Source organism: Musca domestica, unplaced genomic scaffold (genome assembly GCF_030504385.1).
Source record: "Musca domestica strain aabys unplaced genomic scaffold, Musca_domestica.polishedcontigs.V.1.1 15, whole genome shotgun sequence".
Classification (NCBI taxonomy): domain Eukaryota; kingdom Metazoa; phylum Arthropoda; class Insecta; order Diptera; family Muscidae; genus Musca; species Musca domestica.
In genome coordinates, this window is record NW_026712207.1 from 3,033,884 (window position 1) to 3,050,939 (window position 17,056).

The 17,056-nt window shown below is 32.8% G+C and overlaps 1 protein-coding gene across 1 annotated transcript in view; it reads right to left on the bottom strand.

The window, feature by feature from the left end:
• LOC101888642 (probable chitinase 10) overlaps positions 1-15,377 on the bottom strand; it is an 89,118-nt gene extending 73,741 nt beyond the window's left edge. The window contains exons 1-2 of the mRNA XM_011293079.3: positions 15,265-15,377; positions 14,569-14,824 (exon numbers count right to left, since the gene is read on the bottom strand). Of these exons, the coding sequence (XP_011291381.1) occupies positions 14,569-14,571 (3 nt within the window). The 5' untranslated portion in view covers positions 14,572-14,824; positions 15,265-15,377. The remainder of the gene's footprint in view (positions 1-14,568; positions 14,825-15,264) is intronic.
• Between the last annotated feature and the right edge of the window lie 1,679 nt (positions 15,378-17,056).

A 17,056-nucleotide genomic window follows, 5' to 3' on the forward strand; every position in this document is an offset into this window, starting at 1 on the left:
TAATTTAAAAAATCCACGCCTATGGCCCTAATAGTCGTTGAAAAATATAATTTAAAAAATCCACGCCTATGGCCCTAATAGTCGTTGAAAAATATAATTTAAAAAATCCACGCCTATGGCCCTAATAGTCGTTGAAAAATATAATTTAAAAAATCCACGCCTATGGCCCTAATAGTCGTTGAAAAATATAATTTAAAAAATCCACGCCTATGGCCCTAATAGTCGTTGAAGAATATAATTTAAAAAATCCACGCCTATGGCCCTAATAGTCGTTGAAAAATATAATTTAAAAAATCCACGCCTATCGCCCTAATAGTCGTTGAAAAATATAATTTAAAAAATCCACGCCTATGGCCCTAATAGTCGTTGAAAAATATAATTTAAAAAATCCACGCCTATCGCCCTAATAGTCGTTGAAAAATATAATTTAAAAAATCCACGCCTATGGCCCTAATAGTCGTTGAAAAATATAATTTAAAAAATCCACGCCTATCGCCCTAATAGTCGTTGAAAAATATAATTTAAAAAATCCACGCCTATCGCCCTAATAGTCGTTGAAAAATATAATTTAAAAATTCCACGCCTATGGCCCTAATAGTCGTTGAAAAATATAATTTAAAAAATCCACGCCTATGGCCCTAATAGTCGTTGAAAAATATAATTTAAAAAATCCACGCCTATGGCCCTAATAGTCGTTGAAAAATATAATTTAAAAAATCCACGCCTATGGCCCTAATAGTCGTTGAAAAATATAATTTAAAAAATCCACGCCTATGGCCCTAATAGTCGTTGAAAAATATAATTTAAAAATCCACGCCTATGGCCCTAATAGTCGTTGAAAAATATAATTTAAAAAATCCACGCCTATGGCCCTAATAGTCGTTGAAAAATATAATTTAAAAAATCCACGCCTATGGCCCTAATAGTCGTTGAAAAATATAATTTAAAAAATCCACGCCTATGGCCCTAATAGTCGTTGAAAAATATAATTTAAAAAATCCACGCCTATGGCCCTAATAGTCGTTGAAAAATATAATTTAAAAAATCCACGCCTATGGCCCTAATAGTCGTTGAAAAATATAATTTAAAAAATCCACGCCTATGGCCCTAATAGTCGTTGAAAAATATAATTTAAAAAATCCACGCCTATCGCCCTAATAGTCGTTGAAAAATATAATTTAAAAAATCCACGCCTATCGCCCTAATAGTCGTTGAAAAATATAATTTAAAAAATCCACGCCTATGGCCCTAATAGTCCTTGAAAAATATAATTTAAAAAATCCACGCCTATGGCCCTATTAGTCCTTGAAAAATATAATTTAAAAAATCCACGCCTATCGCCCTAATAGTCGTTGAAAAATATAATTTAAAAAATCCACGCCTATCGCCCTAATAGTCGTTGAAAAATATAATTTAAAAAATCCACGCCTATCGCCCTAATAGTCGTTGAAAAATATAATTTAAAAAATCCACGCCTATCGCCCTAATAGTCGTTGAAAAATATAATTTAAAAAATCCACGCCTATGGCCCTATTAGTCCTTGAAAAATATAATTTAAAAAATCCACGCCTATGGCCCTATTAGTCCTTGAAAAATATAATTTAAAAAATCCACGCCTATGGCCCTAATAGTCGTTGAAAAATATAATTTAAAAAATCCACGCCTATGGCCCTAATAGTCGTTGAAAAATATAATTTAAAAAATCCACGCCTATGGCCCTAATAGTCGTTGAAAAATATAATTTAAAAAATCCACGCCTATGGCCCTAATAGTCGTTGAAAAATATAATTTAAAAAATCCACGCCTATGGCCCTAATAGTCCTTGAAAAATATAATTTAAAAAATCCACGCCTATGGCCCTATTAGTCCTTGAAAAATATAATTTAAAAAATCCACGCCTATGGCCCTAATAGTCGTTGAAAAATATAATTTAAAAAATCCACGCCTATGGCCCTAATAGTCCTTGAAAAATATAATTTAAAAAATCCACGCCTATCGCCCTAATAGTCGTTGAAAAATATAATTTAAAAAATCCACGCCTATCGCCCTAATAGTCGTTGAAAAATATAATTTAAAAAATCCACGCCTATGGCCCTAATAGTCGTTGAAAAATATAATTTAAAAAATCCACGCCTATGGCCCTAATAGTCGTTGAAAAATATAATTTAAAAAATCCACGCCTATGGCCCTAATAGTCCTTGAAAAATATAATTTAAAAAATCCACGCCTATCGCCCTAATAGTCGTTGAAAAATATAATTTAAAAAATCCACGCCTATCGCCCTAATAGTCGTTGAAAAATATAATTTAAAAAATCCACGCCTATCGCCCTAATAGTCGTTGAAAAATATAATTTAAAAAATCCACGCCTATGGCCCTAATAGTCGTTGAAGAATATAATTTAAAAAATCCACGCCTATGGCCCTAATAGTCGTTGAAAAATATAATTTAAAAAATCCACGCCTATCGCCCTAATAGTCGTTGAAAAATATAATTTAAAAAATCCACGCCTATCGCCCTAATAGTCGTTGAAAAATATAATTTAAAAATTCCACGCCTATGGCCCTAATAGTCGTTGAAAAATATAATTTAAAAATTCCACGCCTATGGCCCTAATAGTCGTTGAAAAATATAATTTAAAAAATCCACGCCTATGGCCCTAATAGTCGTTGAAAAATATAATTTAAAAAATCCACGCCTATCGCCCTAATAGTCGTTGAAAAATATAATTTAAAAAATCCACGCCTATGGCCCTAATAGTCGTTGAAAAATATAATTTAAAAAATCCACGCCTATGGCCCTAATAGTCGTTGAAAAATATAATTTAAAAAATCCACGCCTATGGCCCTAATAGTCCTTGAAAAATATAATTTAAAAAATCCACGCCTATGGCCCTATTAGTCCTTGAAAAATATAATTTAAAAAATCCACGCCTATGGCCCTATTAGTCCTTGAAAAATATAATTTAAAAAATCCACGCCTATGGCCCTATTAGTCCTTGAAAAATATAATTTAAAGAAATCCAGATGTTCCTCGCTTCATTTCCAGCACACAATGACCATTTCTGGATACCAATCCGTTGGACTATTGTGGCTGGAGTATTTTGGAAAGCAAGGTTGGCAGGCACTAAAAAATACCAAAGTGTCGATCACCTCAAGCAAGCGCTTTGCCGGGAATGGGCCAAAATACCGCAGAGAGAGCAACATTCGAGCAGCGTGTGACGCGTGTTTCATTGGCCGTTTAAAGGCCATAATTCGTGCCAAAGTTGACCAATTCGAACAAATCTAAACTAATTCTAAAATTTGATGCCATTTCCGATATTTTTTGCTTTCATTCAATAAAATAAAAAAAATGTAAAAATTATGGCGCTTGACTTTGTTGTAGTTTTTTTTTTAATCTTAACCTGTATAAAATTTTAAAGTACTCCAGAAAAAGGTGTCCTTCTTGGGGGAGGATTTTCAACATTTTTTTTTTCAAAATATTAAAAAAAGTATCCCATATTTGCCTCCAACAAATAATAATTATCTCTCTCTCTATCTCTCTCCCTCTCTCTTCTCCACCACCATCAAAAGTCTATGACTAGAGCTGAGAGCCAAGTTGGCTGTGTTTGTGTCTTAAGTCTTTTGATCCTTTACTTCTGGGCCTTGATGAGGCTTCTGAATTAACGTTTTTTGGGAGATTTTCAAAATATTAAAAAAGTATCCAATATTTGCCTCCAACAAATAATAATTTTCTCTCTCTCTCCCTCTCTCTTCTCCCCCTCTCTTCTCCCCCACCATCAAAATCCAATGACTATGAGCTCAGAGCCAAGTTGGCTGCGTTTGTGTCTTAAGTCTTTTGATCCTTTACTTCTGGGCCTTGATGAGGCTTCGGAATTGACGTTTTTCTTGGGGGACGATTTGAAATACTTTTCTTTTCTGCCATATTTGCCTCCCAACAAAAATAATGTCCTCCCTCTTCTCTCCACCACCATCAAAAGTCTATGACTAAGGCGTGAAAAACATGTTGGCTGGCGTTTGTGTCTTAAGTCTTTTGATTAATCATCAAAAAATCATAATTTAAAACTTGTTAACGAATTTGAAACCCGAATTTTTTTCTTAATTTTCTCCAAATGGAATCCAGTTTTCCATCTGTCATTTTTCTCTAATGGAAAACCAGTGTTGAACCTTTTATTGTTTAGTCGCCAAAAAAAAACAAAAAAAATATGAATTTGCAATTTCCTCTACCACTCGTCACCGTCTTGATTGCCTGTGCATACCTCTCGCCAAATGACGTTGTAAAATATATGTATGCCTGCAGTTCGCCATGGAAAAAAAGTTAACTAAAAAAGGAGTTGTTTTTTGGATTTTCTCGATTTCAGTTGTGAGTAACTTTTACTTGGTGGCGGTTAGCCATGCAAGACAGCCCAAAAAAAAAAAACAACGACAACGTCGAAGAAGAAGAGGGAAAATCAACATTTGAAGCCCAACTCAATTCGTCATAATTTGCACAAATGAAAAGAAGGAGAAGGAGGGGAAGGAGGAGGTGGGAAGGTGTTGTGTGATGCAGAAAACAAATACCTAGACTTATACAAACATACATACATATGTATGTATGTATGTAAATGTGTAGGTATACGTGTATAGCTATGAATCTGAAAATGTCTGGCTGTGTTTTTTTTTTGTCAAGCCCCAGCCATAGTTTACCTTTATTTGTTGTTATTGTTGAAATTTCATAAAAAAGATAAACATATTTTGACTTTTGATTTTTTTTTTTTTTTTTTTCTGTTTGTTCTCTTGGAGTGGCTTGCCGTTGGGTTATTTGAGAATATCTTTTATAGAAAGGGAATCTTATTGTTATGTTACTTCATTCTCAGTCACTAATTCCATCACTTGGGTGTCGGTATGACGACTATACATGGATACATTTATACATACATACATACGCAGGTATCTACGTATGTACATCAATAGTTTGTCATTTCTGTTATTCTGTGACATATTTCTTTCTTTTGTTTTTCATTTTCAGTTTTTTTTTTTTTGTGGTTCTTGTTTTTTTTTTTTTTTTTTTTTTTGGTTGGCTGAGCCATGCCATGAATTGACTCATAATATTTTTTTGTGCCGGTCTGTAAATGCCTTTGTGTACGTATGTCAGTTTGGATAGTTGTCAGAATGCATGACGTTCTAGCTGGGGATACCCTACCATGGATAAGTAAGTTACCCACAGACGTGGATAACTTTATTATGCACAATTGTGGATAATTTTATTATCCACAGACGTGGATAATTTTTTTATCCACATTTGCGGATAATTTTTATTATCCACTAACGTGGATAATTTTATTATCCACATTTGCGGATAATTTTTATTATCCACAGACATGGATAATTTGATTATCCACAAAAGTGGATAATATTTTTATCCACGTTTGTAGATAATTTTTTTTATCCACAGACGTAGATAATTTTATTATCCACAGACGTGGATAATTTTATAATTCACGGTTGTGGATAATTTTATAATCCACGGTTGTGGATAATTTTATTATCCACGGTTGTGGATAATTTTTTTATTGATACTTATTCGAGGATAATTATATTATCCACATTTGTGGATAAATGTTATTATCTACATTTGTGGATAATTATATTATCCACTTTTGTGGATAATTTTATTATCCACGTTTTGCGGATAAATTTTATTATCCACGTTTGTGGATAAATATATTATCCACATTTGTGGATAATTTTCATTATTCACGTTTGTGGATAATTTCATTATATTCATTATATATGTGGATAATTTTAGTTATCCACATTTGGGGATAATTTATTATCCACTTTTGTGGATAATTCTTATTATCCACATTTGTAGATATTTTTTATTATCCATGTTTGTGGATAATTTTTCTTATCCTCAGAAATGGTTAATTTTATTATCCATTTTTGTGGATAATTTATTATACACGTTTGTGGATAATTCAATTATCCACAAACATCAATAATTTGATTATCCACAGACATAGATAATTTATTTATCCACAAAAGTGGATAAATTTATTATCCACAGACATGAATAATTTATTTATCCACAAAAGTGGATAAATTTATTTTCCACATTTGTGGATAATTTTATTATCCACATTAGTGGATAATTTTTATTATCCACATTTGTGGATAATTTTTATTATCCACTAAAGTGGATAATTTTTATTATCCACGTTTGTGGATAATTTTTATTATCCACTAAAGTGGATAATTCTATTATCCACAGAAGTGGATAATTTTTATTATCCACGTTTGTGCATGGTTTTTATTATCCACATTTGTGGATAATTTTTATTATCCACTAAAGTGGATAATTTTTATTAACCACATTTGTGCATGGTTTTTATTATCCACATTTGTGGATAATTTTTATTATCCACTAAAGTGGATAATTTTTATTATCCACATTTGTGGATAATTTTTATTATCCACTAAAGTGGATAATTTTTATTATCCACGTTTGTGGATAATTTTTATTATCCACATTTGTGGATAATTTTTATTATCCACATTTGTGGATAATTCTATTATCCACAGAAGTGGATAATTTTTATTATCCACGTTTGTGGATAATTATATTATCCACATTTGTGCATAATTATATTATCCACATTTGGCATAATTTTTATTATCCACGTTAGTGGATAATTTTATTATCCACATTTGTGGATAATTTTTATTATCCAAGTTTGTGGATAATTATATTATCCACATTTGGCATAATTTTTATTATCCACATTTGTGGATAATTTTTATTATCCACATTTGGGGATAATTCTATTATCCACAGAAGTGGATAATTTTTATTATCCACGTTTGTGGATAATTTTTATTATCCACGTTTTTTATTATCCACATTTGTGCATGGTTTTTATTATCCACATTTGTGGATAATTGTATTATCCGCATTTGTGGATAATTTTTATTATCCACATTTTTGGATAATTTTTATTATCCATATTTGTGGATAATTATATTATGCACGTTTGTGGATTAATTTATTATCCACCAAAGTGAGTAATTTTATTAATTACTTTTGTGGATAATTTTATTATCCACATTTGTGGATAATTTTATTATCCCCGATATGTGGATAATTTAGTTATCCACATTTATGTATAATTTTTATTATCCACATTTGTGGATAATTTTTTATCCACGCTTGTGGAATTTTTTTTTATCCACGTTAGTGGATAATTTTATTATCCACATTTGTGGATAAATTTATTATCCACATTTTGTGGATAAATTCATTATCCGCACATAACTTTTTCTTGTAATATTGCACAACTGATTTCCAAGAATTACAATTTTTCACCCTCCGTCTCTCTCTCTGCTCTCTCTCTGCTCTCTCTCTCTCTCTCTCTCTCTGCCTTGTAACAAAACACCATCGCTCTTGTGTCTTAAGTCTTTTATTTTGATTTGCCTGGCATGGTAAAAAAGTCCCCCCCCTAGATAATGGTATTTAATTCGTTTTCAAGCTATTATTTTTAAACACAACCGACCAACCGCACCGAAACCCTAGCGCCGTTGGTGCTACTTCTGCCATGTTTGGTTCTGCTTTTTCACCTTCTTCTGTTATTGTTGTTGTATTTCGTTGTCGTTTTTTTGCTTCTAGATTTAGACATAACGTTATTCTGAGCGTTTTTCCAAAGTACGTATGGGAATGTTTAATAAGCAACAACAACAAGAAAAACTTATATAAAATAAATTGTTTTATGGGTAGTGTGGTTGCATGTATGAGTGTGTGTGTGTGTGCCTGTCATTGTAAATATGCGTCCGCTGTACAAGAGAATTGTGTTCTGTATGACATACTTTTGCAAAACTGAAGAATTAAACCAACAACAAAAAAACAGTTGCTTTTTTGACGTTTCCAGCTATTTTGGCTTCGGCTTGTAAGTTCTTCGGTTCGTTGGTGGGCCGGAGAGTGGGTTGTTGGGTTCATTGGTATGGCTGAATGCACAACCTCTGGTTGCCTGCCATTCAATTTAATGTTAATGCTGTTGTGGTTGATTGTTCTTACTGTTGTTGTTGCTTTTTTTCTCTTCATAGAATTGAAATGAAGGTAAGAACAGCTGCTGGTATCTGCATTTGAATCTAGGCAATTTTGGAAGGCACGAAATCACAGCTTGGGGGAAGAGAGGGAGCTTTTCAGCCATTCGATTTTTTTTTTTTTGGTTTGAAAGGAAGGCCATTCCGTTAACTTTTATTGGTCCTTAACGTTGTATGTGGCTGTGAAAAATCTAGATTGAATTTTTTTCTAGTCTACATTTTTTGCAATTTTTTTCTGGACAATTCGTAACGAATTCTTGAGCTGTCCATTTATTTAACCAATTTACTTAATGGAAATATTTTGGCTTTATAGGTTTTTATTCGAAAAAGACTTAAAAAAACTGGTTCGAAACGCGAATGTCGTATTCAAAGATTGACGATGTTATTGCCGTAAATTTGTCACCGAATTTCAATAGTTGCGGAAATGTAAAATTATAGTTTCAAAAAATTTGTTATTCAAATTTTCAAATAAATTAATGTTACGAAATTTTTTTGACAATCTCAAGATAAGCATTTCGTAAGAAGAACAGTGGGGCGCACAATTCTATGTGGGGACAAATTGAAATATTTCAAAATACAATTTAAAAAGTTAAAAAGTATCACTTGGGGAGGTACCAGAAGGAATGGTCCGATCTCTACCATCTTTATAGCAGATCTTGTGTTGATGGAAATATTGAGATGTACCAAGTCTGAATGGAATCGGATGCTAAATTTGCGTTTTATAAGCTTCATGAATATTCAAAATTTTGAACCCTTTGTGGGGGAGGTACCAGAAGGAGTGGACCTATATATTCCATCTTCATAGCAGATCTTGTTTAAGTAGAAATAATGGGATGTGTGAAATATGAAGAGAATCGGATGCTTATTTTGGATTTTATAAACGTTTCGGTTATTCAAAACTTTGACCCTTTGTGAGGGAGGTGCCAGAAGGAATGGTCCGATCTCTACCACCTTCATGACAGATCTTGTGTTGAAGGAAATATTGAGATGTGCCAAGTCTGGAATGGAATCGAATGTTAATTTCGCGTCGTATGAGCTTCATGGATATTCCAAATTTTGACCCCTTTGTGGGGGAGGTACCAGAAAGAGTGGACCGATATATTCCATCTTCACAGCAGATCTTGTGTTAGTTGAAAAAATGAAATAAACGAAATATGAAGTCAACCGATTGCTTATTTCGGATTTAATAATCGTTTTGGTTATTCTAAATTTTGTCCGCTTTGTGGGGGAGGTACCAGAAGGAGTGGACCGATATATTCCATCTTCACGCGAGACCTTTAGTTAATAAAAATATTGTTATGTGTGTAATTTGAAGACAATCGGTGGCTTACTTAACATTTTAGAAGAGTTACAATTATTCCAAATTTTGACCCTTTGTGGGGGGGGGGGGTACTTGATGGAGTGGACCGATATTATCCATTTTCGCACCTGACCTAGCACTAATGCAAATATTAGGATTTGCAAAGTTGGAGCAAAATCGGATAATCCTTTCTCTTTCTGTACAGTAAGATATTTTCTATGAAAAGTTCGTGCTTATAGCCCATATCCGAACTCAATATAAGTTTAATAATAATAATACGATGTGCCAAGTTTGGACCAAATCGGATACTCCCTTCGAGATTTATCGTGCGCACCAGCCAGCCAGCCAGACGGACGGACGAACATCGCTAGATCGACTCCAAATGACCTGGACCGGATTTGGTCCAAAGAGACCTAGGGTCTAAAATCGTTATTTCAATGAGTCACGTTTTGACCGTATCAAATGATATATACCCTCTGTAGCCATATGGATGAGGGTATAAAAACCTTCAATTATCACTTCTTCTGCAACTTAAAAGAACAATACCGAAAATGTTCTTTGATCTGACTTGGCATGGATTAATGGTCTCCCTCTTTTTAATTTTCACATCAATTTTTTTTTAACAATTTGCAGACTTTTAATTAATTTCAAAATCTAATTGCAGACCAATAACATATTCTTCATTCTTATTCTTGAAGCGATTTCATTTGCAAATCAAATACCTTCAATTGTCGAACTAATTAATTGTAAAACAAAAATTTGATTAATAATTCATAATTGCCAGTAATAAAATGTTGAAGAATATTTTTTTTTTAAATCAAACTGGTATAATCTACGAGATATCTTAAAGAAAGATTCTTATAGAAACAGAAGGAGGAGACCTGCAAAGGGGTATGGGTAACAAAAAGATCTTGTGTGAATAAGAAGATCCACTACTCCTTCTTTTATATCTTTCCCTTGCCTTTTTTTTATTTTTTTATTGTATTTTTTATTGTTCGAGATCTCTTACATTGTTTAAGAAGTCTCTAATATTAAATGCTCTTAAATGTTGCCACATATATTCGTAGAAAACAGACAAACTATACTAAAATTATTACCCTTTTTGAGAAACAAACTGGAACCGACTGAAATTAATCGACTCCAAATGACAAAAAACTAATTTCGTCCAAGGAGGCATAGTCTCAAAAGCCCTTATTTCGGTGAGGGAAATTTCGAATGTATCGAATAATATATACCAGATAAATACAGGAACGCGAGCGTAATTCTCTCTCCACACACACACACATACAAATGAAAAAGATCAGAACCATTGAAAAACAATGTTACGAGGGAGTAATAAAATTGGGAGGAAATAATATTGCGACTCTCTGCCCAGGCCTTAGAAGATATGTATCAGGTTCGGATCATAAGAACGAAAATTGTCTACTTTCCTTAATCAAACGAGTCTGAGGAGTTGCTATAGCTTTCATATACCATGGTCAGCAAATTTTGAGAATTTTTAAGCCTAATTTCAAAAACAGTTCTAAATTTCGAAGATTTTTAGTTTTTGTCACGTTGGGCGCCACTTAACCGGCAGATTCTAGACCATTGAATTTTAATGCAAAAACATATTCGAATTTTCCATATTAGAATATCGATTGACGGGAATTTAAATATGTTATTAGGTATTATTTTTTGTGCCGCGTTGGGCGCCTCTTAACCTGTAGATTCGGGTGAATCGAATTTGAAGAAGAAAAAAAATACTTCATATTTCATGAAGTCTGTATTCAAAATCACAGCTGAATTTATACTGTTTTGAAGGTAAGGTAAATAAAAATGTGTCCGGGACATTGATGTATTTCCTGTTTCACGTTGGGCGCCACTCAATCTGTAAGTGCGAAAGAATTGAATTTGTAGAAAGAAATGTACGAAATATTTCCATGTGGTCTGTATTCAAATTCCAGCTGGTTTAATGTCGGATTTACTAATTTGATTTGTTGCGTATATCATGCTTCTTACGGCAGATGCGTTTCTTTCATTGAAAAAAGAAACTAAATTTTTTTTCTGACGATTCGAAACACCCATACCTGGTAAACTTTTCATACAAGGCATGGTTTTGTTTCTTTCGTATCAACTTTTAAATCATTATACAAAAATATGAATTCAAAACATTTCTAAGAATTCGGTTTCATTTCATTTTTATGTTGGGCGCCACTGAAGAAATTACAAAATAAAATTCCTAACAAAAAAATATGAGTTTTGATCCAATTATTTCATAATTAAACAACTTGTTAACCGGCATTGCCTCAACTGTCGCTTTCAAAGTAGGACGGCACTGATTTTTTTGAAATAAAATTCCCAATAAAAATAATGAATTTGGAGCCTTTCTGCAATCACCAATTTTTTTAATCGGCATTGTCTCACATTGGGCGGCACTTTTGCTTATTTTAGCTAAAAATTACTCTTTAGAAGGAGGGCGCAACCAAAAATATTTCAAACGATGTATTTCGAGTCATGTATTTCTCAAGCTTTTCTTCATCACAACCTTTTTAACCTATGTTATCGCACATTGGGCGCCACTTTTGGTAATTTCAGCTGATAGTGTCGCTTTCAAAGTGGGACGTCACTGGAGAAGAATATTCACCAACTTTTTAGCCTATATTGTCTTACATTGGGCGCCACTTTTGCTCATTTCAGCTTATAGTTTCTCTTTAGAAGGAGAGCGCCACCAACAATATTTCAAAACGATGAATTTCGAGTCAAGTAGTTCTCAACCTTTTCTTCATCATAAACTAGGTTAAACTTTGTCTCGCATTGGGCGCCACTTTTGCTTATTTCAGTTAATAGTATCTCTTTAAAAGGAGGGCGCCACCAAAAATATTTCAAACGATGAATTTCGAGTCAAGTATTTCTCAAGATTTTTTTCCATCAAAAATAAGATTAACCTTTGTCTCACATTGGGCGCCACTTTTGTCAACTTCAGTTGAAAATGTCACTGAAGGAGAAAATTTAAAAAAAAATTCTATAAAAAAAACAAGTCATTTGGAGCCTTTGCGTAGTCACCAACTTTTTAGCCTGTATTGCCTCACATTGGACGTCACTTTTGCACCAAAAAGGGCCAATACAGATTTCATCTGAGATAAACTTTAATTTTAATTTTTATTCTTTATATTTTCTTTGTTAATTTATATCCGGCGTTAGGTTGACTGCAAATTTACAAGCGGTTGTATTCGGTTGTATTTTTTTTATGAAAATAAAATAAGGCAGGGCTTTGAAATGAGAAGTATGTCTTTTTATTCCCATACTGATCTAGATTTTTCAGGTCGCATGACAGTCCAAACTAGCAAATGTTTCATATCTATTGCTGTCATGCTATCAAAAATTATTAAATTTAAAATAATTTATAAAATGGCGCCCAACATAAGAACTATTTTTTGTTCCCAATATTTCAAGTACTATTTTCTTCTAACTATTAGTATTTTTAATAAATTTTTGTATTAGAATTTGGACCAATAGAAAATTTGACTTTTGAGAACTACAAATTCTGAAATTAAAAAAAAAAAAAAACTTTTATGAAAATGAGATTTTTCTTTTATACCCTCCACCATAATATGTATGGAGGGTATATTAACTTTGTGATTCCTTTTGAACCACCTCGAAATACACATTTTAGATCCCACAAAGTATATATATTCTTGATCAGCATAAAATTCTATGTCGATTTAACGATGCCCGTCCGTCTGTGGAAATCACTCTAGCTTCCGAACGAAATGAAGTAGGTTGATAAAATTTTACTCAAATGTATATTATGTCTGCAGGACTTTCGGTATTGAAAATGGGCCATGTAGGTCCACTTTTTGGTATGGTCTCCATATAATGGTAACTCCCTATCTTCGGTATTTTGATGTTTTACCGACATTATTTACAGTAATTGTTTCACATTTGGTATTTGAAGTTCGTAATGGGAACTACAGCCTATGACAGATAATTGTGTGTGCAGGCTCACGTCTTTGTATAGCCCCCATATAACGGTACCTCACGATATTCGGTATTTTGATGATTTCAAAATTGGTATTTGAAGTTCGTAATGGATACTACAGCCTATGACAGAAAATTGTCTGTGCAGGTCCATGTCTTCGTATAGCTCCCATATAACGCTACCTCCCGATTTCTGGTATTTAGATGATTTTAATGTCATCATTCACCGGAATTGTTTCAAATTTTGTATTTGAAGTTCGAAATAGATACTACAGCTTATGGCAGAAAATTGTCTGTGCAGGTCCACGTCTTCGTATATCCCAATATTCGGTTACCTCCCGATATTCGGTATTTTGATGATTTTAGCGACATTAATTACCAGAATTGTTTCAAATTTGGGATTTGATGTTCGTAATGGATGCTACAGCTTATGACAGGAGATCATCTGTGCAGGTCCCGTCATCGTATAGCCCTCATATAATGGTACCTCCCGATATTCGGTGATTTTAGTGATTTTAGCTACATAATTCACCGATTTTTTTCAAGTTTCGCTCTTCAATATCCCTAATATAATGGCTACTTTCGACATTTTTAAGATATTAACAGAATTTTTATTTTATTTATTTATTTTTTTTTTTTTGAAAATTGCCAAACTCTGGCCAAAAGGTCTAGATGGAAAATTTAAAAAATCAAACTTTTATATAAATGAGATTTTTCGTTATTAAGCTGGGAATAATAATTTTTGTATTGCAATCTAAACAACTACAACATTTTTCTATTTTTATGTGAAAATCGGCAAGGTTTTATGTGCACTTCGACCTAAACATTTCTTAAAGAAATAGGAAAAATAAGTCTTTATTTTTTTTGTTTTGTAATTAATTTGGAGGTTTTTTTTATTATATTTTATATATTTATTCCAACTTAATTTTTTTATTTAAAATTATTTTTTTTATTTAAAATTATTATTTTTTTATTTACAATTATTATTTTTTTATTTAAAAATATTATTTTTTATTTAAAACTATTATTTTTTATTTATTATTATTATTTTTTTATTTACAATTATTATTTTTTTATTTAAAAATATTATTTTTTATTTAAAACTATTATTTTTTTTATTTAAAATTATTATTTTTTTCATTTAAAATTATAATTATTATGTTTTACTAAGTTTTTTTTTTATTTTAGAGTATTTTATATTTATTTATTTTTTTTAATATTTTCTGTCACTCACCATTTTGTTAAAATAAGTTTCCTTTGTCGTGTAACTAAAATTCAATTAATTTTAGCTTCGTTTTTTAAATAAAAAAAACGAAACACTTTTTATTTTCCAAAATGTTTTTTTCTTCTGATATCCTTTGTTCTCCAATTGAATGCTGGTTCAAAATTATTTTCCGTTTAGTTGGCGTAGGTTTGAAAATAAGTTAAAGTTTTTTTTTTTAGATTAAAACGTAGATTAATTTATCCAATTTGCACAATTATAAAACAAACTAAAACAAAAAAAAAATAAAATATAAAAAAATAAATAAAAAATTTAAAACACTTTTAAAAAAAATTAAAAATCACTTAAATAATTTATATTTTTAAAATACAACACTTGATCCTTATTGATTTGTTTATAAAACAAAATTCATTTTTTCTTCAACAAAAATTTTCGAATATTTTTTTATTTATTCAGTATTTTTCCATTGCTGCTTATTTCTTTATTTGATTTGATTTCAATTCCATATTTTTTTCTTCAAATTTCTATTTTCTTGAATTTTTAATTTTTTTTTTTCAGGTTTTTAATCTTCGGTGTTTGTTTCTTCTTCAAAATTATTTTGTCTTGAATATTATTTTTTCTTCTTATATTTCTTTTTCTTTTTGGGCCAAAATTATATTTTTTTTGGTTTTTTATTGTTTAGCCATTAAACCGTTGCCACGATCTTACTCTTTCAAATTGGTAACTGAAACTGAAACATTGCGCTTTGAAAACTAAGCCAACAGCGAACTCAAAACTAAAACGGTAACCACACACGCAGTCGCAGCACTCGACGAAAAGCCAAACACCCAACAACAACATCAACAGCGAACAGAAACAGAAAAAATTAAGACCATCGAGGCAATGGTAATGGCAATAGCAGCAACAACAACAGCAACATTGAAAGCAGCTGAAATCAACTGGGCCCCAAAATGTGAGCGTAAATGAGCAACAAATGGTCTTTCTGCGGGCTTTCAGTGCACAATGGGATGTTGGGAACAAATGGATATTTTTGAAAAAAATAGAAAACCAAGAGGTCTTCTCTAGAAGACCAAGAGGTGTTCCCTAGAAGACCAAGAGGTCTTCTCTAGAAGACCCAGACATCTTCTCTAGAAGACCAAGAGGTCTTCTCTAGAAGACCAAGAGGTCTTCTCTAGAAGACCAAGAGGTCTTCTCTAGAAGAGCCAAAGGTCTTCTCTAGAAGAGCCAAAGGTCTTCTCTAGAAGAGCCAAAGGTCTTCTCTAGAAGAGCCAAAGGTCTTCTCTAGAAGAGCCAAAGGTCTTCTCTAGAAGAGCCAAAGGTCTTCTCTAGAAGAGCCAAAGGTCTTCTCTAGAAGAGCCAAAGGTCTTCTCTAGAAGAGCCAAAGGTCTTCTCCAGAAGAGCTATAGGTCTTCTCCAGAAGAGCTATAGGTCTTCTCCAGAAGAGCTATAGGTCTTCTCTAGAAGAGCTATAGGTCTTCTCTAGAAGAGCTATAGGTCTTCTCTAGAAGAACTATAGGTCTTCTCTAGAAGAACTATAGGTCTTCTCTAGAAGAGCTATAGGTCTTCTCTAGAAGACCAAGAGGTCTTCTCTAGAAAACCAAGAGGTCTTCTCTAGAAGACCAAGAGGTCTTCTCTAGAAGACCAAGAGGTCTTCTCTAGAAGAGCCATAGATCTTCCCTAGAAGAGCTATAGGTCTTTTCTAGAAGAGCTATAGGTCTTCTCTAGAAGAGCTATAGGTCTTCTCTAGAAGAGCTATAGGTCTTCTCTATAAGAGCTGTACGTCTTCTAGAGAAGAGCTATAGGTCTTCTCTAGAAGAGCTGTACGTCTTCTAGAGAAGAGCTATAGGTCTTCTCTAGAAGAGCTATAGGTCTTCTCTAGAAGAGCTATAGGTCTTCTCTAGAAGAGCTATAGGTCTTCTCTAGAAGAGCTATAGGTCTTCTCTAGAAGAGCTATAGGTCTTCTCTAGAAGAGCTATAGGTCTTCTCTAGAAGAGCTATAGGTCTTCTCTAGAAGAGCTATAGGTCTTCTCTAGAAGAGCTATAGGTCTTCTCTAGAAGAGCTATAGGTCTTCTCTAGAAGAGCTATAGGTCTTCTCTAGAAGAGCTATAGGTCTTCTCTAGAAGAGCTATAGGTCTTCTCTAGAAGAGCTATAGGTCTTCTCTAGAAGAGCTATAGGTCTTCTCTAGAAGAGCTATAGGTCTTCTCTAGAAGAGCTATAGGTCTTCTCTAGAAGAGCTATAGGTCTTCTCTAGAAGAGCTATAGGTCTTCTCTAGAAGAGCTATAGGTCTCTCTAGAAGAGCTATAGGTCTTCTCTAGAAGAGCTATAGGTCTTCTCTAGAAGAGCTATAGGTCTTCTCTAGAAGAGCTATAGGTCTTCTCTAGAAGAGCTATAGGTCTTCTCTAGAAGAGCTATAGGTCTTCTCTAGAAGAGCTATAGGTCTTCTCTAGAAGAGCTATAGGTCTTCTCTAGAAGAGCTATAGGTCTTCTCTAGAAGAGC